The 23873-nt window shown below is 35.8% G+C and overlaps 1 protein-coding gene across 6 annotated transcripts in view; it reads left to right on the forward strand.

Annotated features, from left to right (window-relative positions):
- CACNA2D1 (calcium voltage-gated channel auxiliary subunit alpha2delta 1) overlaps window positions 1-23873 on the forward strand; it is a 451440-nt gene that overhangs the window by 387897 nt on the left and 39670 nt on the right. For 3 of the 6 annotated variants that reach the window (XM_075713027.1, XM_075713021.1, XM_075713014.1), the window contains exons 13-20: window positions 2894-2972; window positions 4756-4805; window positions 6410-6499; window positions 9430-9498; window positions 11141-11215; window positions 12584-12658; window positions 21691-21762; window positions 22805-22876. In XM_075713027.1, the coding sequence (XP_075569142.1) occupies window positions 2894-2972; window positions 4756-4805; window positions 6410-6499; window positions 9430-9498; window positions 11141-11215; window positions 12584-12658; window positions 21691-21762; window positions 22805-22876 (582 nt within the window). Of the gene's footprint in view, window positions 1-2893; window positions 2973-4755; window positions 4806-6409; window positions 6500-9429; window positions 9499-11140; window positions 11216-12583; window positions 12659-16425; window positions 16483-18442; window positions 18540-21690; window positions 21763-22804; window positions 22877-23873 lie in introns of all 6 variants that reach the window. The other 3 variants (XM_075712994.1, XM_075713008.1, XM_075713002.1) reach the window with 3 other exon arrangements.

The following is a 23873-nucleotide window of genomic DNA, read 5'->3' on the forward strand; positions in this document are numbered from 1 at the left end:
TCTTTATGAAGAGAATTAATGGATCTCCTCTGTGTGGAAGCAAGGTTGCACGTTCCGTGGGAAACAGTTTGGGAGACAGAAGTGTCTGTCTGCTGGTGTGGATGGTAGAGCGCAGAAGTCATGGCAGAAGGACTCAGGCACCTGTAGTTTACACAGAACCTAAGAAGCTGCAGAGGAGCACAGAGAAGAAATAACCAGGCCTCAGTGGTGATGAAGAACAACTTATTATGATCAAAGAGTACTTGGCAGTTTCCTTCAACTCAGAAATCCACTTAGTTGGCTGAAACCAAACTTAAAAGGAAGGATAGGCAAAGGGATAGGTGCTTATATCCATTGTGTCTGATCTAGTTGCTCCAAGTGTTCTCAGTCATAAATTCCCTACTAAAAGTAATTAAATCTGTCTGTTTTAGTTTAAAAGTCTTTTGTCTTCTTTGGAGAGATGTCTATAAAGAAAAGGTATAGACAGATGCATCTCAGTCCTTTGGCTGACTCTGGGTCCTTTCACAGAAAATGTTAGCACAGAACATGTTTTTTTGCTAAAATTGGTTTGTTTAATTTGACTTGCTGACTCATTTTTCCAGCTGGTCTGTCATTCTACTCAATTCCAGATGAGGCAATAGGAAAAAGAAAACTCTTTTGAATGTTCCACCCTCTTGCCAAACCAAGTAACAATTAAAAACTCCAATTTTCATTGCAGTTCTTTATCTCTGTTAATTATCCAAGGAACAGTAAATCAGATATATTGTCCTCTGCTTGTTGTCAATAATTTAAATTCTAAATTCTTTATAGATTAGTTGCAGATTTAACATGCTGCTTCTTTTCCCTAAATTACATACCGTTTCGCAACTTGAATCCAATGCAGTGTTTCATTTTTACATTTGATGAGATCAAATGCTAGACAGTCCAGTCTAATTGACTCATGTTTTATACACACACAAGCAAAGCCACATGACTCTGTCTTAACTTAATTAGTTACTTTTAATTCAAAAGAGATGTAACATGAATTTACACTGTGATAGAATATTAAAAAAATAGATGAGATGTAGACATATCAGACATGACAGATCTTCATCTGTCTATACTGATACTATCAATACTGATATTTTCAAGGTAATAGAAGGCATTTTTCATCTGTCTTTATCCATATGAACTATGAGAACAAAATTTTACCATTACACATGTACAGTCATTCTCATACCCGTCTGGGTAACTAGAACTATAACTGGTTTGAATCGTTACTGAGAAGTGACCTTCTTATTAGTTTGATTGAAAAACTTCAAATTTTTTTCTGTATTTTAAAAAAACCAAGCACCTGAAACAGCATTCAGTGCAGCAGAGTACGTGTTTTAATTCTGCTTTTAACTGCAGAAACAAAGGTTTTGTATGGATAAAGCAAATCAAATCATACTGTTAATTAGAAATGACATCTAGCACAAAGCTTTGTTTGCCCTCCTTGTATATAGGGGTCAACACTAATAAAGTTTCATCAATTGCTAGCTGCTGACTGATGATTTGGACCTATTCCTACAGCTCTTGGTTAATACATAAGCTCTGATTATGTCACACAATTTTGGTTGCTTATTTGACAAATGAAGGTTTAGGTAGCAATCACATGCTAAATAATGTGATGAAAATTTGTATAAATAATCTTTTAAAAACTTAGCAATGATCAGTAGTTGACAAGGAGTCTCTGCAATTTTATATTGTGAATATTATTTAAAGAAAACATTACCTTATTACTCAGTTATAGCCTGTGTGCAAATTAATTGTGTTATGTTTTAATTTTAAACACGGTCATCAAGTTCCATAGAAAGGAATTCATATTCTGATTTCATGTTGTGATCTGTGATTTGTAAAGTGTAGTGGTGAAGTTAAAGGTCCATAAAGAAAGGGATGCCTGAAAAGGAAGTCTGGTCCTTGGACATTCCTTCAGAAGGACATGATAACAGTGAACAGCTTATTGAAAACTCTTGGGAAAATGTTTTTCCCACCTTTTTGGAGCAAAATATTCAGCCAGAAGCTGAAACATACTATTTTCAATTTTTCTATTTGTCGTGTAGGATTTTTAATTTGTATACAGCAAAACTGTTTTTTGGTTTTAATTTTTATCATTCAAATCAGACAATTTGCATGGAAAATAATTTCAGCTGAGAAGCCTGTTTTCAGTCCAAAACTTGGATAGAATCTGGTGAATTCTTCTGAAGCCATGACTCCCCTTAGTTGCTGAGACAGCTTGGAGTTGCATTGGCTAAACAGAATAGAATTATGCTTATAAAACATATAACTTTTATGAATATCAAGAGCTTAAAGTGAAATATCAGAAGCTTAACCCTTTCATGGAACTCTGTTGAAATAATTTAGTGGTTTTACATGAAAAAGACTGAAGGTGTGAGCAAAATGAGAATTTGTTTTCTGTAGTAACTGAAAATGTCATCTTTTTTCCCTGAAATTATTTTATATCCTAAAAAATCCTGTTTTGCATTGCTTTGAATTCTACTGCCATGTATCTGTTCATTTTAATTCGTTGGTGAGCATCTGACACTGATAGGAGATTATGTGAACTGATTTAACAAAACATGAAGAGTTATAATTACCACCCTAGGAAAAGAAAAGGAAGTTTAAATGGTTCATGGATGGTAACAAATGCAAGAGCTTTAAAGTGTGAAAGATATATGAAAGAACATTCTTCCTGAGTTCTACTTCATGGGCCAAATAATAGGAATACATAAAATACCATCACAACAGTGTATCTATTATGGTGATAAAAATGGAAAATTCACAGTTTTCTTTTTCTGTTCAAATGTATGAAAAACCCAAGTAACATTAACTTGACAGTCACAGCTAATTAATGACATATAGTTAAGTTATATGCATTGTTTTTTAACTTGCATAGGTACGTGTATTCACATTTTCTGTTGGTCAACATAATTATGACAAAGGACCCATACAGTGGATGGCCTGTGAAAATAAAGGTACTGTGTTTTTCTTTGAGACTATTCTTTGCTAGAGCTTTGGATAGGCAGTATCTTTATTCTTTTCTAAAAATTACAGACTTTTTTTCAGCCTGATTTTTAGCTTTATTGTGTTTTTAATGAGTTCAAAAAAGTTATTTGATGAAATAATGTGTATAAGCATTTTTATATAAAGAATAAACTTGAATATTTATTTCTGATTATTTAAAACTTAATGTTGTAAGAAAAAAATACAGTATTTTTATAATAACAATAATCAGAAGATATTATGGTTCAGTTTTGAGAATTCTTGTTGTAATAGCCATCTATGAAAAGATGGAACTGATGACAGATAAGAAATTAAACAAAGCTGGATTATATTAAGGGGTCTGGACAAAGGGATTTTTTGTTTGGTTGGTTGGCTGATTGGATTTCTTTCTGGTTTTCTCCAAAACTTACAAGGGATCAGATGACTTGCATTATTTTTCCCTTTTTTGATGAAAATATCAGAATTATTCTTGCTGTATTTTCTTAGCTTCTAAGAGCATCTTACATTTTTTATTTTCATCCTGATTTCTTTATGTAGGAAAAAAAAGTAAAAAAGGTGAGGGTAAGGAAGTAAAATGCTTTCTCCTAAAATTTCTACATGAAGAATGTGGTCAGAAACATTTAAAAAGACTGTGAAAAAGAGCTGTCTCAAATACCTTACAGTATGACTATGGAACAAGAGATAAGCGATAGATACAGAAAATAGAGAAATTATCAAACAATGCTGTTTAATATTTTAAATAGAGCAATTTCCAGGCCTGACTGAAAGTGTGAAAGTATTTTACAAATAAGTAAGAAGTAAGAAGTGAGAGGTGGGATAGATTACAAAGGGTCTTGAAAATTAGACTGCCAAGGAAGGAGGATAAGACATGATTCTCAGGCATGAGAATAACATAGACCAAAAATAAGAGAAAGATATAGATACTGAAAAAAATAATCATATAGAAGAATCCATAGCCTGTATGAATAGCATACATATCCTAGCCTCATGAATCCCTCAGTATGCTGGCAAGTTATGCAGAAGATACTACAACTTCATGAAGAACAGATTGTGTTGTCAGATAATTACAGAAAATCAACATTTGTTTTTTTGAACAGGGATTTTTTAACTAACGTCTTTGTATGTCAAAATACCATGTGCATGTGAACTCCATTGTTTTAAAACAAATGAGGACCAGCTGGCTTAAAGCATAACCACCTATGTCATCTTATTATCGAGGCAAAATTATCATAATCTTCTGTCCAAAATTGGTGTGATTATTTGTTTGCGTATCCAAAGAAGCAAAGTTTTATTTAATTTTTCCTCAATTCACATTTTTAATTTATTATCAAGTCACACATTGCTTATGGCAAAGTAAATGACTAACCTCAGTACTCCTACATCTCCAGTCCTTCCTACTTCCTTCCAATTTGACTTACGACTTACTTGGTCTGAAACTGGATCTCAGTGCCTGTCTTTTCAGTCTTATTGGTGCATATGGGCAATATTTTTAATTCAAACAAATAAATGATATAATCAGTGATGAATAAAGAAGTTTCTGATGTTTAGTTAGAAAAAATACCAGTGTGATTTTTTCATCCTTTCATCATATGTGGCCACACATTGTGGTGACACCTACTAAAAAAGGATTCCATTCATACATGATAATTTCTATAAAAATTAAGTTAGAAATTACAAGCTAAATGAAATTCCTCAAGATTAAGAGACGAGCGATCTATTATAGTAAGATGGCATTATTTCTGTTCCAAATTTTAGGTTATTATTATGAAATTCCGTCCATTGGAGCCATAAGAATAAACACCCAGGTAAGTGTGTTGGCCAAATGCAGATGCAGGTGTAACACAAGTGGAATAATTTCTGTTCTTCAGTATGTTGCTTTTCACCTCTGTTTGAATCAATTAAAATTTAAGATACACTATGTTAAGGACAGAGAAAAAAATTTAAGCTTTCTTTTACATATGAGGTATTATTCTGTTTCTAATTTATTTGTTTCTTTTTGGTAGTTTCAGTGAACCAATTTACAGTGTGATCCCTGCTTCCCTAGCCAGCTGGCCCACAGCAGCTCGTATGCACAGCAGGCATGCTAGCATCACCCAGAGCAGGCTGAGCATGTGCTCACAACATAGCGTTTGAAGAGATCTGTATCCTGCAGACCTCTGCACAAGGGTTATGGTCTGGGCTCAGTTTTCCTCCTGGCCTTACAGGGTCCCTCTTTCATCCTGAGACATGGCAACAATTTTTTTTATAAAGTTCTATAAAACCAGTAATGCTTTCTAACGCGTCTAGACGTTCATAGTCTGGCGCCTGCCATACTTACAGCATGATCCTAAGGGTTTGTGTTACGTGGAGAAGGCTGTGGATGTGTGTGAGGGCATAGCCCTGCTAGAGACTCTGAGCTCAGCTCAGCAGAAACCATGACCTCGTACAGTCCTGCTTATAGGAGGGGTTCCTGGATTGATCCAACCAGTCTGGGAGAGGCACAGCTTTTTTCCTTCAAAAAGGATGCAGGACAGTTTTAGCAGCCATGTGTGTAGATCATTAAGGGCACAGGACCCTGGAATTCTATGGTGTGATCTAAACTGACAGCGTAGATGAACAGATGCTCTTTTCCGTAGTCTGAAAGTCCATGTATTCACATGTCCAGAAAAACAGAGAAATATTGTAACAGTTCTTTGTCCTTCCAAGGCCAGGCATGACATTTTTTGGCAGCAAATGAGTCCCTTTTTTGGCTTGAATAAGAGTCCTTTGATTCTGTTAAACTCTTCCAGATAGTGTCTGGCAAGCAATATTCCTAATACGATTAGACAAATAGAAAAGGTTGAAGACTGAAAGAAGTTTGGTGGCATCCACTCCCAAACCAGACCAGAAGTCTGACATCTCATAAGATCACCAGCTTTAGCCGTACTCCATGACTGAAGGGAGGCAGGGACTATCAGGTTTTAAAATTGAATTTTTTGTTTCAATAGAAGTTATGCAAGTTTTTGCTGTAGGAGCTTAACATGCCCAGCTGCTACACCACTCACCCTCCATCGCCCACTCTCGTCTGAGTTGAAGGTTCTGCAATCTGCTTGTAATTTCATTATGCAATTAGCAATTAATTTTGGAACAGAAATAGTTGTAATTCTCACTTCGTGGAAAGAGAGCAGTGGTTATGGATGTGTAAGGTCCATGTGACTGAGACTGAAATACAGGAATTGCCTTGGCAGTAAATACTGCAAACTGAAGACTGAATTGTTGGGTAGTATAATTTTAAGGAAATAATTAAATACTACTCCTGTATTAGTGGTGAATTTTGACTTTTTTTACTGGTCTTTCCATTGTTTTTATTTCATTATTGTTTATTTTTTATGCTGTTTCTGGACTTGGTCTAATAACTGCCTTCTGATGAGTTTATTACTCTTTTTGGCAGGAATATCTGGATGTATTGGGAAGACCAATGGTTTTAGCTGGAGAGAAAGCCAAACAAGTCCAATGGACAAATGTCTATCTGGATGCTCTGGTATGATCTGTATTTATCTCTAGTAAAGTAAGAATCTTATCAAATCAGTAACTATATGGGTCCATTTTCCACAGTCCTGAGGACTCAATTTCCTACAGTTCCAAACATAATATTCTTGCAATTCCAGCATCTGTACACTTCAATAGAGCAATTTTCTGAACAGCTGTTTCTGACGTGATGGTCCTACTTGCACCTAGTATCCTCCTAAGTGTCCTGAACATCAACAGAGAAAAGCAGTTTATCCTACGCACAGATCTTTAAGTGTAGGTCATTGTTGTCCTCAAACTAACAAAAGAAAAAAAGAAGCAAATAGGTTTCCAGTGTTGTACCTGTGCTGCAGTAGACATCATCTACTGCACTATCATCAGTGGAGCTGTTTTTTTTTTTTTTTAAAGCACTCCAGGCAGAATGAAACCTGTCAATGTTACTGGGTATTTGCACAGATTTTGAACTTGGATCTTTAAACTATCATGGTAGTTGTAATTACTTGCTTGCTCAAGGTAATGATTTCTTTAATTGGACAGTGTATATAATGGGGAAGTAAAAAAAAATACATGAAATGCTTTCCTTACTGCTGAATTTATCACTTTGGTCTTGTAAAACAAACATATTCAGGAAACTACGAAATGCAAAGTATTATTAGCAGCAATCCAATCTGTTGCTCTAGATAACCTTCTTCCGAGTAACTCTAACTAGGCAAAAATTACTGCAAAATGGTCATCTGGAATCATGTCTTTATCCAAGTTCACATGGTCATCTAATGTCATGTCAAAATCCACTTCTTCCTGTCAGCATTACTGTAAAATTTTTATCAACACATCATAGAACGGAGCGTGACAGATAGGAACTAGTTTTTCTTTGGAATTTCAATGGCCAGAAGTTCATTAACCATGTTTTCTTCGTTACTGTTGAGGTACTTACTGGAAACATAAAGGATGTTATGACGAAAGTTCATATGTTCTGTACATATCCTGTTGTAAAGCCAAAGCTAAATTTGTAACTGGGGCTAGAAAGAAATCTGTTCAATGAAGCAAAACAAGTGATACCTGCAGACTTCTGTTCTGTTGCTTTATATTTTCAGTGGGCTCATTCAGTCTTTCCTTCAAGAATGTGTGTTTGTGTATATATAATTATATCTGTATTTGTGTGTGTGCATACATATATATTTATATAAAAAGTAGGAGATGTTCTTTTTACTAATATATGTATTAAGTGAAGACCAACCTCAGCTAAACTGTTGAGGTAAAGGCTGAAATTTGTGGACTTTCTCATCACAGATGAGAGCATAAAGGCACAGGTGTATCTAAACCAGTCTGGAGCCTTTTCTGATTCTTGGTTTTAGAAGGGATTGGGACTAACTTGTCTGGTTCTTCATCTTAAATTCCATAAAGCAATTGCCTCCTGTAGGGCTTGCCCTTCTGCTTGTGCCTCACTGGACTATCCTTTTTCTCTTAACTGTCCAGCAGGTGTTTTGGGGCTACGCCTAAATAATGCAAAGTGTATTACATGAGACCACATTTGAATTGAGCTTAAGGTCAGGTTATGAAATCCTGAAGAGATACTTTAATTTGATGCTGTCTTTCAAGACTGCCTTTAATAATTTGATGTATTTGTGGCAGTTCACACCTTTTCTCTTGCCCTGTTCCTTCAGGTTCTGTTACAGCGTTGCTCTGCCCTCACTTTCTGCAAGATAATCCTAGAATTTTCAGATGCTTTTAGGTTTACTAGTTAGTCATAATCTATTCACAATTATTGTCCTCTCTAACTGTACATTTTTTGGGGGGGGAGAGGGTGTTATTCCCCATACATACCCCTCCTGTTTCATTATGTATCTCTTCAATTCTCACTCTAAAAAATATCCACCTCTTTTATTCTGATTCATCTCCATTTGTCTTAGTCTCCTAAAAAGTCCATTTCTTCTCTTCACCTTGCTTGTAATGTTACTAACTGATCTCATCACCTTTCATTTGATACACAAACTTAAGTTAATGAAGGATGATTTAAAATTCAAAAAGGTGCTGCTAAACTGGGCAAATGGAGAACTGATTTCACCAGAGTGGATTAATAAAGTATTTTAGCTTGTTTTTTTCTGATGAAACAAAGGCAGAGAAGTGATATGGTTCCTCACTAAAATACATGGAAGGAGTAAGCATCAGTGCAGGTGAAAAATTTGAAATTAAAAACAAACATTAGGACAAAAAAAGGTAGAAATCTGCCTGCGGACAATTTAGGATGGAAAAAAAAAATTTCAGGCTATCTAAAAGTATGTTTTTCTGGATCCTATTTTCAGTATGATTTGTGACTGTTAATAAAAGAATAAACAAATATCTTATATCTTCCCAAATAAGTGCAAATCCCTTGCCTCAGCACCAGAAGAGACTGTGATTTTGTAGAACTGATGATGAACATTATTGCAAGCCATTGAAAAGTAGCGATGATATGAAAAGTAGTAGTATTACCTGTTGGATTTTTCTGTTGCTTTTGCCTGTATGCATTTGTTGCCTACCTATTTACTATCTTTAAGTTTGGTTTGGCTTTCTTCTTTCTTTCTTTTTTCTTTTTTGCCCCTACTATCTGGAGATTTTAGTACAGTGGGAACTGTATCTGTAACCATGGTTTCATAACACTTAGTTTTTATTAAACTATTATATCCTAAGTTGTTGCACACCATCTATTTTTAAAAAGCAATTTATTCTCACTAACACATGGACACGAAAATGTAATTTTAACTTTCTATGCATAAAATTATGCAGTAGTATTTATTATTAATTATGTAGTACTATTTTTTCTTTCTTTACAAACTAAAAGTCAGTACTCTAATCTAGTGTTTGTCTACAGTAATCCCTGGATTGATCTAATATATTGTAGTTCAATATTTGTTATTTAACTAAAAAGTCTTTTTCTCCCCTCTATATGTGATTATTTCCTAGGAGCTGGGCCTTGTGATTACAGGAACTCTACCTGTCTTCAATCTAACAAAGGAACAAAATGGGAAAATAGTAAGCTGTTACTTAAAGAAAATAAAAAAACAAACCAAAAACCCAAAACAAAACCAACAGTTATTTGAATTAAATTTAATGCTAAACTCCTTGAAAAATGTGTATTTCCATAGAGCTTTCTACAGTTTGTCCTGTACATCAGAAACAAAGGGGTCATCTCGAGTTGCCTCATAACCTGCTGGGAACAAGAAAATGCAGATCACCCTTTTTGTAGTTCTGAGTTTCAGGGTGTGACATTCATTGATCTGTCTCTGTGACCTGGTGGCAGTGGGAATGCATTAAGTGCTCAATAGATGGGAAGTATATGACGATATTATTCAGGCCTTGCCAAGAGAGGAAGCTCAGACATATTTATAACAAGTCTGTGAACCTATGACAGTTCAGGGTAAAAGGCAATGATGTAGAGACTTTAAGTTAATTGTTTGTAATGATAATAGAAAATAGCACTGTGTACTTAGATTAAAAACTAAGTATTAAATACAATTCACCATCCCTATTACAGTCTCATAAGAAATTAATTTATGTCCTTTTTGCAAAATCAAAATGTTGCTTTTTTAAAATCAGACCTAGAATAGGCTTTACAGCGTGTGGTAATATACTGTACATTTGATGTGATATTCCTGTTCATTCAGGTAAAAATATACAGAAGTTTAGACAAGATATTTTTTGATTCAGTTTCTCAGATATTACATAGACTTAGAATGAATAAATATGAATTTGATCACTACCATTTCTTTTATCTACTTTCAGAATAGTTCTTTTAGTTTCCCTTGAAAAACAAAACAAAACAAAACAAAAAAAGGTTTCATAATCTTATCTACAAGATAATGCCTGGAATTCACTGAGCCTGGTTGCAAAGTGAGAGACTACTGATTATCAAAGGATGCTTTTCTGAGAAGTAAAACAGCTGTGGTCTAGTACAGAGGACCTGGATGGAACAAGAGGAAAACTTGAATCTGTTCAACTTAGGTCTTTACATGAACTTTAGGTTACAGACTGCAAGATGCATCTTCCAATGCATATTCCAAATTTATTTAATGTGGAGAAGGGATTCAGGTCACACTATGCAAATGACTGCTCCCCTTTTCTGTAGTAGGAAAATAAATTACAAGTGAAGTAAATGTAGTGCCTGTGTCCCTGATTTCAAATGCTGATTATTGTTATAGTCACTGTTTTTTTTTTGTTTTGTTTTGTTTTTTTTTTAATTCATCATTATACCAGAGCCAAAATAGGTTAATTGTTTTGAGGTCTCACTTATCAATTGCCTAACCTAAGCATTCAATAGTAGGTCTATATTGGTACTAGTAATTTAGTATCTACATCATTGGCAATATTAACACATCACTTTTGCTTTCACCTGTTTTGTTCTTACATTTATTGTTTATTCATCCAGGAAAGCATCCATATTAATTTTGTAAACAGTTTTCATATTCTATACTAAATTCTGAATGTATTGAATGTTATTTTGAATCACTTGGATATTATTTAAAATATTTAGAATAGAAACATAAGTAAACAGGCAACTTTTCAAGTAGTATCTGTCAAACAAGAGACGAAGGCAAAATCAAAATTCACTGACTGTTGCAGTTATTCTGCATTGTGAATATCTCAAGCACTTTCTAACATTTTGGAATCTTACCAGAATCAGCTGATTCTTGGAGTTATGGGGGTTGATGTCTCTTTGGAGGACATAAAAAAACTGACACCCCGATTTACGGTAAGCTGTTTGCATTGGTGGTTTCTCTTTATGCCTGATTTATGTATGATTTCTTTGCATGCTCTTTCATAAGTCATGCAGCAATGACTGGATGTGAGTCAAAATACCAGCAGGCTTCTTTTCATATATTCTTTTCCATTGTGATAGATTTTCTGACTGTTTTCTCTCCAGCCATATATGTGTGAATTGTCCATCAGGATGCATCTGTAAAAACTAACTTTTACACTGGGGGATATATACCAAGTAATTATTTTCCTGTAGCTTAAGGCACTGCTGTTTAGTTGAGTGTTTGGTTCTTATCACAGTGTGGAGTACACAATCATTTCATCTAATAATAATACTTAGTATTTTTATAGAGCAATTCTTTATAGAAAATTTCTTTTATGTACATGTCTGTACCCTACTCAGTATGATTGATTTATATATTAAGACATCTAGCTAGGGAATTTCTAAGAAAATAACTAGTACTGTGGAAAACAACAGCTGATGAAGCAAAGGAACATCACGAATTTGACCAAAAGCAAATGCAAAGTCCTGCATCTAGAATGGAATAATCCCATGCCACAGTACAGACTGGGACAGACTGCCTCAAAAGGCAGGAAAGGGCCTGGGGGTCATGGAGGGGTCCTTGGAGGACAAGCTGAACATAAGTTAGCAGTGTGCTCTTGCAGTAAAGAAGGCCAGCTGTGCAGTGAACAGCTGCATCAGGAATACTGTGTCCAAGTCTGATCTCCTCAGTACAAGAAATACACTGACATGCTGGACAGAGTCCAGTGCAGAGCCACTAAGTTGGCCAAGGGGCTGGAGTACGTGGCATACCAGGAGACGCTGAGAGAGATGGGTTTGTTCAGACTGAAGAAGAAATCTGATGGGTTACCTGATGGGAGCTATAGAGAAGATGGACGTTGACATTTCTTGAAGGTTTATAGCAAAAGACGAGGCAATTGACATAGCTGTGGCAACGGAAGTTCCAACTGCAAATAAGGAAAAAAAAAATCGTTGTGAGGGTAGTTAAACACTGGAGCAGGTTGCCCAGAGAGGTTGTGGAATTGCCATTGGAGGTATTCAAATACCCTTTGAAACATCGTCCAACTTCCAAGTTGGATCTTATTTTGAAGTTAGCTCTGCTTTCAGTGAACGGTTGTACCAGGTGACCTCCAGTGGTCCCATCAGCCTAAATTATTCTCCAAGTTTATGATTCTATAAGAGTAAATATTAAGAAATTATCTTTTCTGTGTTCATCTCACGTATTTCATGATGCCTGAAGCAATGTAGTTTCCTCAATGTGATCATTGCTTGAAAATCATTAATTAATCTTTCTTTATTACTTAAAATGTTGTAATGCTTACATTCATCTCTTTCTTTCAGCTTTGTCCAAATGGATACTATTTTGCAATTGATCCTAATGGGTATGTGCTACTTCATCCCAATCTCCAACCAAAGGTATGAAAAACCTTCTAACTTATTTCTCTGTAATAAAGGGACGTTGTCAGGAATAACAGAAACATCTACGATCCACTGAAAGTGCCAGAGAGCAGTAGTAAAGATTTCTCAGTTGTGGGGATGTCAGGAAAATCTGTGGTGCACGCATGGCTTCATCCAAATCCACTTTAGTCAGTACAAAGACCATCACTGGCTTGTATTGAATTTGGTTATCAATAAAATAAAAAAGATGTATATTTTACACACACATTTGTGTTTGTGAAATAAGTGTTTTAATACACCTATTAAAATAAAAACAACTAGAGATAGCTCTAATATAATTGTGAAGAACTTACAGTGTGTTACAAGATGTTCTCGAAGCAAACAGGAGTTTACTAGTGCAAATGCTTACTTTGTGATGTTTTCTCATTTCAGAAATTGAAACTTTCATACTTGCAAAAGCACAGAAATCAGGGGAAAACACAATATATTTAACTTGTATTTTCATATTTGTTTATTTGCTTATTTTCTGTTTACCAGAGGTGAAGTCTGAGCTGCAGAGTTGTGATGGATCTAGCCAAGCACTTTCCCAGAATGCTAGATTTTTTTAGTAGTTCAACTTGAGAGAGGCCTTTCATCTTTAAAGATGAAATACTCATCTAAATTTGATTGGGGCTCAACTTTCCTCAAATTTCAGGAAAATTTAAACCCAAGATTTCAGTCTGGCTTTATATCCATTAACTGTAGTCCTGCCCCTGTGGGGACTCTTACATTACATGTATCTTCTTAAATAAGTTGCCTCCCTGGCTTTGATGAGGTATTTCAACATGAATGGATGATTTTTTTTCTGAAATCAGAACTTTAATCTTTGTTTTAGCAAAGAGTTTTTCTGTGACAAATGATCTTCTGTTTAGTGGAATATTTGAAAATGCTTGTAATTTAATGCCATTAGAAACATACTTTCGGCAAATTTTGTCTCTTGAGTTTATAGTGCACAAATGCAGCATTACATAAACAACAAAGTTAAAATATAATTAACTAAAAATAAAAAAAAACCTCTTCAAATTGAGAGAAACATATGGATTATTTACAGATAAAACATTAGAAATAATATTGAATCACTGTAAGACCAAACTATATATCCATGTAGTTCAGTTGTCAATATTAAATTTCTCATTAAGATGGTTTGAGCAATACATGGCCAAGATAAATGCAAGCTGTCAATACACAGGCAAACAAGGCTAGTAAGGCTTTTAGTGGCACCCCTACTCCAAGTTATTTTCTAGCACTTAGTACACTTTAGAGAAACTTCTTAAGTAATGGAAGACAGTATTTGCTGCCTTTAGGCATGGAAATACTGGGGGTTTTGTAAATTGGATGCATATCCATCACTTTATTCCTCCCAGCCGTGTTCCTGTGGCAGAATAGCAGCAAGTCCTTGACCTCTTGGCTGTGCAACTGTCCTCTCTTGTTTCTTCACCAGAAGGTCCTATCATAGCTCCAAGAGGGATAGCAGACCCCCTTTTCACTACTTCACCGTCTTTAACTGTCAAAGACAGAAAAAGAAATGAAGAATTCCTCTACATATTTTAGTGATTCACATAATTCTTAAGCTGGGGGAAGTCAGCATTATGAATATTTTAATTAATTTCCTGGTGAAGTAATGAATATGTTTGAAATCTCTTGCCAATTGTGTAACAAAAGAAGAAAGAAAAAAAAATGCTTCTGAAGAAGAGAAAGAATAACTTTATCTTAATTATTGATGAAATATCCCTTTTGATTTATTTTGAAAGGACCCTTTTAAAAATAAAAGAAAAAAAAAAGGAAAAGAATGTTTTTATATAGTCTTCATAATTTAGAAGAACTTCAGTTTCTGGATATATGCATTAGGTTTTCATATGTTAAAAGATGAAAGTTTTGATTTGATGATTTTGCTTGGTGAATTATTCTGAGACAAATACATACATCATTACTGATCAAATCTTTTCTTCATTAGAGATTACTAGAAATGCAGATGATGGCGAGTGGTCTATTTACCTTTTCCTTATATGCAAACAAAACTATCTTTTTGTTAACAGAAGGAACATAAAATGAAGCAATGCAGTATTCTTGGTTTAGGCACAGTCTTATGCGGAACATGGATATACATTCTGTTCATCTCATATGTGCTATTATATTGCAGTGTAAACTCGTAACGCTGGAGAATAATGAACCTTTGTTAGAGAGTGAAAAACTCTGCTCATACCAATTAAATATAGGCAGACTGAGATGGGTTGTGATGCTAATTGTCATGGTTTCTCTGTGTAGTTTTCTACTTAAAAGTATATGGAATTCCAGAGATGCTTTCACATACTGCTCAAATGTTTGATTTAGCGTATGTTTAAAAAAGGTTATTTTATTAGTTATACGTTTGATGTTGTAGAATAATGTCTAGATGTACTATTAAGCATATGCATTATTATCATTGTTATTGTTGTTATTAACAGTTACACAGTCTAGACTTTTTCACTCCCAGTTTGTGTGGGGTGGTGCATGCTATTCAGACTGATACAAGAACTACGTTTTAAAACTAAGGTACAATACAAAGACAGATATACTTAGAACTCATGGACTTTCTTTAACATGTCATATTAATTTTAGTTGAACCTCCTGGTAGCTGTTAACTTATTAACAAACATCTTAACACTCTTTGCCAGCAATTTTTCAATAGATGTAAACTAAAACATAACTATGTCTTTACCTTTGTAGAGGTGAGGATGTATTAAACTTCCAATGGTCCCTTCTGAATGTCTTCTGCTTTCATTCTGAAAATCTGTTACCTCAAATCACAACTGGTTCAACACAATTTTTTGAAATATTGTCTTGCAGTATCATCTCACAAAAAGAAGCCCCTAGAAATTTAGAACTTGTAAAATTATTTGCACAACTGAGAAACTTTAACAAAAGGCAGATTCAAAAGTGTATTAAAATCATTCAGAACTTTCCCATCATGTTCTTATTGGCACATGAAAACTACATCAAAGCATAACACAGGAAACTTTTTTTTAACTTTCAGTGTAATAGTTTGAAACTGCTTAAAATACCATTTTTCAAGTTTGTGTATTAGTTATATTTACATTTTTAAAATGCTTAACTTTATGTTTTTCTGCCAATTTTCTTTGTGTGTGTGTATGTGTGTGTATTTTTGCCATTGTCCTGGGAGAGAACAGGTAGATATCCCACCAAATAAACATAGTCACTGAAGTGAGTGCATTAAGCATATGTTAACAAGATTAGTCTTAATTAGGTAAGATGTGAAAACAGTAAATCTGTTCTGAATCTGTTTTAAAAATTATCATCCTTTACTTTCATTATGGTTCTGATCAAAATCCATTTAATGGTAATTATAAAATTCTAGATGCCTTCAGCAGGGTCCAGTATTTTGTCTTATGGTTTATGGTTTTGAAAGAAATGTAAAAGAAGATAGTTTTAAGAGGAGATATAACAGTAAACAAAAAGTGTCACTCTTCTCATTCTATATTTTAATTCTGGAAGAGTATGGGGGAGGGAGAGCTCTCTGTTAACTTAATTCGCATCATTTAACATCTGTCTGGTTTTTGTTTCCCTAGACAAAATCTGTGTGTGATTCTGACAGAGAGCTCAGAACTCTTGATCGGAATGAGGGCTAGTCTCTGCTTCCAGTAAATGTGTACTGGAAAGTATAGATGTTGAGGGAAGACTTCAATTTGATAAGTAGGCTGTTTACTAATAGTGTAAAAATATAAATTACTGCTTTTTTGTTACTTCAGCAAATTGGTGTGGGCATACCAAAAGTTAAATTGAGAAAAAGGAGACCCAATGTACAGGTAACTTTGGATGGAGGTGATTAGTGCATTAGAATGCATAGACCTGGAAATACAATTAGAAAGCTTCTGCCCTGCTTACTAGGAAAAATCTAACTAGAGAACTGTTTACTTTGACAAACAGCTTCCAAAGCATGAAGCTTGCATCCTTCCTTGTTTAAATAATAGAAAACATGTTATTGGCTGTAGTGAAGGGCATTCCATTAAATTATGGTGCTTTACTAATAGGTGCTAATTAGAGCCGTGCTGTAAAAATTATTCTTCAGATCTTGAAATGAATTTGAAGACTGGAAAAAAAAAGAGACTACTTGTGCTGGCTTTGCTTGCATAAACCCAAAGTCAAGAGAAGATTATCCTTACAACTTTATTGCCAAGTTTTATTGTACCGTGTATGCTGTAATGCTGTATAACATTACAGAATTTGAATGTAGTCTTTAGTTTTTTTCTGGGGAAGTCAGAGCAAGACATATGTTTTATCTGCTATTTGCATCATGTTTCTCGGTTTAGCAAACCCAGCTCCTGAGGATTAACTGCCATTAACCCGATGAGAGAAAAGGAAATAAGTAACATTTATGTAATGCAATCCCTGAGCAGAAAATACTTAATGAAAACTTAAAAATCATTAAAGGAATAGATTAACTATGTAACTAGCAAAATAACAAATTTAGGTACGGTATACCATGTTAATTTCTTACATAAATGGCAATATATAATGCAAAACCGGTGGCTTGCATAACACCACCAGTAAAACATGGTGTAAAATCCTGATCTAATTCAAGTCAGTGATTTCAGCAAGTCTTGAGTGGCTGTGTTTATACCACATGTAGAAGACCACCTCTGGGCTAGATTTTTTGTGTATGCACCGGAGAAAGCAGCACTGGAACATAAAAAAATCTCAATTTTCTGAGCAGCCCTGGCTCCTCAGCGTGCTCTGGTATGATTTGGCTGTTGGTGGGTTTGCCTGGCTGTGCTGGCTGCCCAGCAAGGTGCAGCTGTAGAAAAGCGCTGGGCTCCCATCCATTCCAGATGCTCCTGGGTCTCCCTCTGGGGCCCAGGCTTTTGCTGCTTTCTTGCCATCGTCTATTTTAAAAGCCTAACAGCCTGTGTTTTCATTAGTACTGCAGGTATGAGTAGGAGCTAGGCTCCTGCAACTCAGCAAAGAAGGCCTTCCATAGAATTTGTGAGAATACTGACCTCCCAAAATACACAATGACAACATTTTAATGATTTTTTTTTTTATGTTGCTGCACCAGTTCTTTCTTTCTTTGTTTCCTTCTTGATTTGTCATTGAAGTAATAGATCTTTGCTTTTATTTGTCATGCTGAAAATGGATTGCACTCCTTTTGTTTGCATGCTTCATTGCTAGTGATTTACTTCTGTTTTGTTTTATTAAGTTGTGCTGGTGAATGTGGTGGTATTGCGCTTATTCCAGTCATGTTGCGTGCATGACTGGATAAAGAGAAGAGCAAACTGAACAGTAAGTTTGTTTCTTCATGGCTTGGAATAAACCCCACTAAATGGCAACCTTGGAAGAAAACATTATGGAGCCCAAATACTGGTAAAAACACATTCTTGGGGGAAAAAGACAAAGCGGGGCACATAGTCTTCCATTTAAAGTATGGGGCTAGAAATTTTCTATTCTAATTTCTAATGGATTTCTTTGTGCCTCAGGCACATCACATAATATACGTGCTTAGTTTCTTCATCTATTAAAAGTCATTAATAAGTACCTTATAAAGAATGCGTTGTGATATAATGTAAGTCTGAAAAAGAACAAGAGCAAACAGTTAATATCTACTTGAATTTTGACAGCCTGTTAAAGTTGACTGTTCTGTCTTTGGGACTCCTTAACTATGGCTAGCCCAGGTTATCATTTGAAATGAATATTGACCTTGATTTGATGTGATGGCTTTTTTTTTTCTTTTTTTTACCATTTCTTTTCTTCTCTGTTCCTTTGTGTGTTGGAATGGAATGTGAACTTCACAAATGCCTCCTCTGCCATGCCAATGCCTTCATGCATGCTGTTTGGGTTTGACCATGCTATTCATTATCCATTGCATGTAAGAAAATGTATTTATTTATTTATTTATTCATTTTAGCCTTTTGCTATTTGTTTTGAGAGTGTGGATTTGTTGGGGGGAAAAAAGCAACTGCATAACAATGATTAAACTGTTTTGAGTTAGTAGAGAGCATATATTAATACTATTCTATTAAAATTATTAGTTTTATCTGTCCTGTATAAATAGGAACATAAAAATTTCTTTGAAGTTATCAGTAGACATTTAAAAGCAATATCCAGAATCTTTGTCTGAAATCTTTCCAGTGCATATTCTCTGAGAATAAATTTATGGGCTTTCTCTTAGCAGACAGTAAGTCTTACTTGCTAAGGAAAGGAATGATTCCATGTACTCAGAAACATGTACATTTGTTCCTCAAGAATACAAAGGAAAATCTTTTGTCTTCTAACACTATTCTATATTACAGTCTTGAAAATAAGCTCTTAATGCTCCAGACTATTATATTAAGGCATCTTTTACCAGCTATTCAGGACTTTACTTTCTTCCAGTACAAACTGGAAATACATACATAAATTGTGATGAAACACTCTTGCATTCTTTTACAGAATAGTCACATGTACATTTGTCATGTACCCTTGCCAAAGAATGTTAGGATAGAAGGAATATAATCATCATTTTGAAAGTAAGGACTTTAGTCTGCCCTGTAAATAAGTTAGTATAGCTGAATCACTGAAATCCTCTAAAAATGTCATTACCAGAATTTACACTAGTTTTTAAATAATAGTATCAGCTAATGACAATGTTTCTGTTGCTAATCATATAAGAAGCAACGCTCAGTTACTGATAAAACTAGGCCTTGACATTCTTTCATGTATGAGCTATCCCATTACACAAAGCAAATTATTATCAATCAAAATAAATTACTAAAACTGGATTTTTTTCATCTTCTATTCTAAATTATCAGATTTAAATGGTTAAATAGTTGTGGTGGGTTGACCCTGGCTGGCTGCCAAGTGCCCATCAAAGCCGCTTTATCACTCCCCTTCTCAACTGGACAGGGGAGAGAAAATATAACGAAAACGTCGTGGGTCGAGATAAGGACAGGGAGAGAACACTCAGCAATTACCGTCACGGGCAAAACAGGCTCGACTTGGGGAAAATCAGTTTAATTTATTACTAATCAAAACTGAGTAGGGTAATGAGAAATAAACCCAAATCTTAAAACACCTTCCCCCCACCCCTCCCTTCTTCCCCAACTCAACTTCACTCCCAATTTTCTCTACCTTCTCCCCCCCGAGCAGCGCAGGAGGATGGGGAATGGGGGTTGCGGTCAGTTCATCACACGTTGTCTCTGCTCTCCTTCCTCCTCAGGGGGAAGTCTCCTCACTCTCTTCCCCTGCTCCAGCATGGGGTCCCTCCCACGGGAGACAGTCCTCCATGAACTTCTCCAACGTGGGTCCTTCCCATGGGCTGCAGTTCTTCATGAGCTGCTCCAGTGTGGGTCTCTTCCATAGGGTGCAGTCCTTCAGAAGCAGACTGCTCCAATTTGGGTCTGCCGCAGGGTCACAAATCCTGCCAGCAAACCTGCTCCAGTGAGGGCTCTTCTTTCTCCATGGGTCCACAGGTCCTGCCAGGAGCCTGCTCCAGCGTGGGCTTCCCACAGCGTCACAGCCTCCTTCGGGCACATCCACCTGCTCTGGCGTGGGGTCCTCCCCGGGCTGCAGATCTGCTTCCCCGTGGAGCTCCATGGGTGCAGGGGCACAGCTGCCTCACCAGGGGCTGCACCAGGGGCTGCAGGGGAATCTCTGCTCTGGTGCCTGGAGCACCTCCTCCCCTCCTTCTTCACTGACCTTGGTGTCTGCAGAGTCCTTCCTCTCACATATTCTCACTGCTCACTCCAGCTGCTGTTTATGCCCGCTTGTGGGGTTTTTCTTCCCCCTACTTAAATATGTTATCACAGAGGTGTTACCACCGTCGCTGGTTGGCTCGGCCTTAGCCAGCAATGGGTCCATCTTGGAGGTGGCTGGCATTGGCTCTATTGGACATGGGGGAAATTTCTAGCAGCTTCTCACAGAAGCCACCCCTGTAGCCCCCCACTACCAAAACCTTGCCACGCAAACCCAATACAATCGTATATCCCCATACTCTTTTTTTCTGAAGATCCTTCTTTAGGTGGGTGCATTAAATAACTACTGAGTGATGAGGATCGAGGATTTTTACCCCACATGTTATATAAAGTCAATGGGCCTTAGCCAAAATTACTCAAAAAAAGAGCCAGATTCCTGACAACTTGTATGGAAGGTGGCTCTGTCCAAGTAAATGCAGACTGCAAATGAGAAGGGAGTAGAGGCTGGAGGGTGGCCTTAGCTGGTTCAGCAGAGCTACAGTGGTCTTCCCACACTTCTATGGGATCAGGATTACTACAGATACATACCACCAAACTTCTCTGTGCTCCATAGTCGAGGGTCAACATCATGTACATTCTTTAGGTCTTGAAGCTGCTAGGTTACAGTATTTTTGTGCTACAGGTTTCCATCTCTTAAATTAAAATAACAGTACTGATGTCAAGAGAAATGCATTCAAAACTGAAAGGTTCTCAAGGAAGTCCTGTAATGTGACAATAAAAGTGATCTTTGTTTTCTTATAATGAAGAAATCCTTTATTGTAATTGCTGTGTCTTTGACTCGAGCCGTAGTCCATTCCCACCTCATAACAGCAAGCCTGTAGTCTGCTTTTGGCAAAATTGCAAAAGAGTGCAATTATCCCATCTTACCAGTCAGCTGGAAAACTCTCTCAAATTTCCCTCTCCCTTCTCGAAGGCAGATCACCTAATGACAGATTCATATCTGATGTTTCCTCTGATGCGTCTTCTCCCACCATTACTGTGTGTGACATACCAGCAGTAGGGGAAGCAGCTTCCCAGCATGAACCCCATATACGACAGACTGTGGACAGACACTAGCTGTTAGTGTTAATTTGATTTTCACTTGTCCAATTAACCTCTCTATCGAATGAAATGAAATAAAATAAATGAGAAAGGGCCACTGGTAATTCATCATGCTATAAGAGATTAAAATAGATGGGTAAGTAAGCCCAGTTAAGTAGTTTACTTAGAAATGAAGGGATTAGAATGATTTGTAACATTACAGCACTCTGTCTTTATTATTTGATCATTCAATATCTTCTGCTTCAGAATCCTAAATCCCAGGAGCCTGTTACGCTGGATTTTCTAGATGCTGAATTGGAAAATGATATTAAAGTTGAGGTGAGATTACCCGTTTGTATTGTATTTCACTGTAAAATAACTGAAAAGCAGTAAATGTTCTAGATTTAGAATGGGAATCTATTTTTTATAAATTTCAATTTTAAATTTGTCAAGATGATGACTGTATAGACCAATGAAGTCATCGGTCAAGGGCAATGCATTATATTCCTCTCATTTTGAAAGACACCATGATTGCTTTTTAAATAATTCTTCTTCATTAAGTGGCAATTCCTGGGGAAGGGGCTTGTAAATTTTTCAGAACAGAACACTTTTTAATAGGATATTAATATATTACCTGAAATATTTTAAAAGTATTTCCTCATCTCTTACTAAAGCAAGCTTATTACTGTGGTGAGAGAGCGAACTGAGAAATAAAGTTAAGTGTTGACAACAAATTAAATCCTCTGTATATTTTTCAGTTACAAATTTTGTAATACATTCAGAAATCAGAATTTTAAAAAAAGTTTGTTAGTTTTGTGAAAGAAAACGAAGGGGGTTTAAACATTTTACATTCTTTTAACCTTTTTTTTCACTTTGTTTGAAATTGTTCTTTCATAATGACACTATTGGTATCTGTTAAATACTGCCTTAAGTTTCTTTGAAACTCCTGCTTTGGAGAGGAATTACTCTCGGACTGGTATAAAAATGTTTTTGTGAATCACTGCTGCTACCAGAATCACACAGATGTGCTGGAAAGCATGAGAAATGCTAGATAAAACTCCTCCTCACCCACACAGAATTCACCCACACAGAACTCTCTCTAGTGCCCAACTTCAAGTGGTTTTATGGGATGGTCTTGCTATGCAAAGTATACGAGAATTGTTGCTTCATAACTCTACTGATTGAATATATATTTGGATAAGGCAACTTCTAATTAGAAGAATCCGAAAATTGTAAACTTAACTTTTTTTTTTTTAAGAGCTATGACTTTTGTATGCATTACCATTTTCTGTGTTTGTATGAAATACTTTGAATCACTGAAGATTATTCATGTTACATGCAACACTTAGGGTTTGGGTTTTTTTTTCTTTCTTGCCAATAGATTCGGAAAAAAATGATAGATGGAGAAAGTGGAGAAAAAACGTTTGAAACACTGGTCAAGTCCCAAGATGAGGTAAGATAAGAACACAGGCAATTACATTTACAGGAACAAACAAAACCAGAAAAATACTGTGCAATGGTGAAAAGATGTTCATTTTGTAATGTCAGTTTGTATCATTTTTTCCTCTAGATTTGCTAGTTTTACTGGCTTATAGTAAAAGAAATTATGAAAAGAAGAATTGTTTTGTTTCTTGGTTTCTTTGGTGCATCATTAATCAGGCAGTTGTTGATGAGGTCTTACACTCTGTTCACCAGGAAATGGACCCAGCCTACTTCTGTGTATGAATCCCAAAACAAAGTACTTAATTTGCTTGTGGAGATGTGTGAGGATGGGTTTGATAGTTTATATTGTGGTTGAATGGGAAGAAAGTAGTGAGAAAAAAATGTATCATTTATGTGCCGTAAATGAAGACTATTTGGGATAAGCAAATTCATCTTACAGTTATATTATACACTTGTGCTTTCTGAACAGCTTGTTGAGATCTTTATTTTCTTGTCCAAAATGCTTATTCCTGATAAAGATTGCTACTGGTTTCTCTAATAAGACAGACATGAGGAAATACTTAAATTTGGTATGGATCCTTACATGTATGCTCTACTCCTTGGGGACCTTAATGAGAAGAAATCATGACTGGTGTGGCAAAGGAGCAGTTCTGGCCAGTGTATGCCCCACAGTTAGAGTTCTATAACAGCTTTTTGAAACTTTTACTCTGAATGTAAAGCAGTTTGATAGCTAATTTAATGACTTTGCAGAAGAATGTGGCACAAATATAACATCAAGCAGACACTACACAACCCTTATATATATACATGAGCACACCATAACAGTACTCAGCAGAATTCCTTGTGAGTCTGCAGTTAATTTTTCATGTGTAGTATTAGCTGTCCTCTCCTGTTTATCTTCTGTAACTTTGTTATCTCTGATGGCTGTGCTGCTTGTACTTAAATGGCAGAATCTTCCAATGAAAAGTTCCTTCTTCTCACAAGGCATATGCTACAGAACCTAATCC

Source organism: Pelecanus crispus, chromosome 1 (genome assembly GCF_030463565.1).
Source record: "Pelecanus crispus isolate bPelCri1 chromosome 1, bPelCri1.pri, whole genome shotgun sequence".
NCBI classification, from domain to species: Eukaryota; Metazoa; Chordata; class Aves; order Pelecaniformes; family Pelecanidae; genus Pelecanus; species Pelecanus crispus.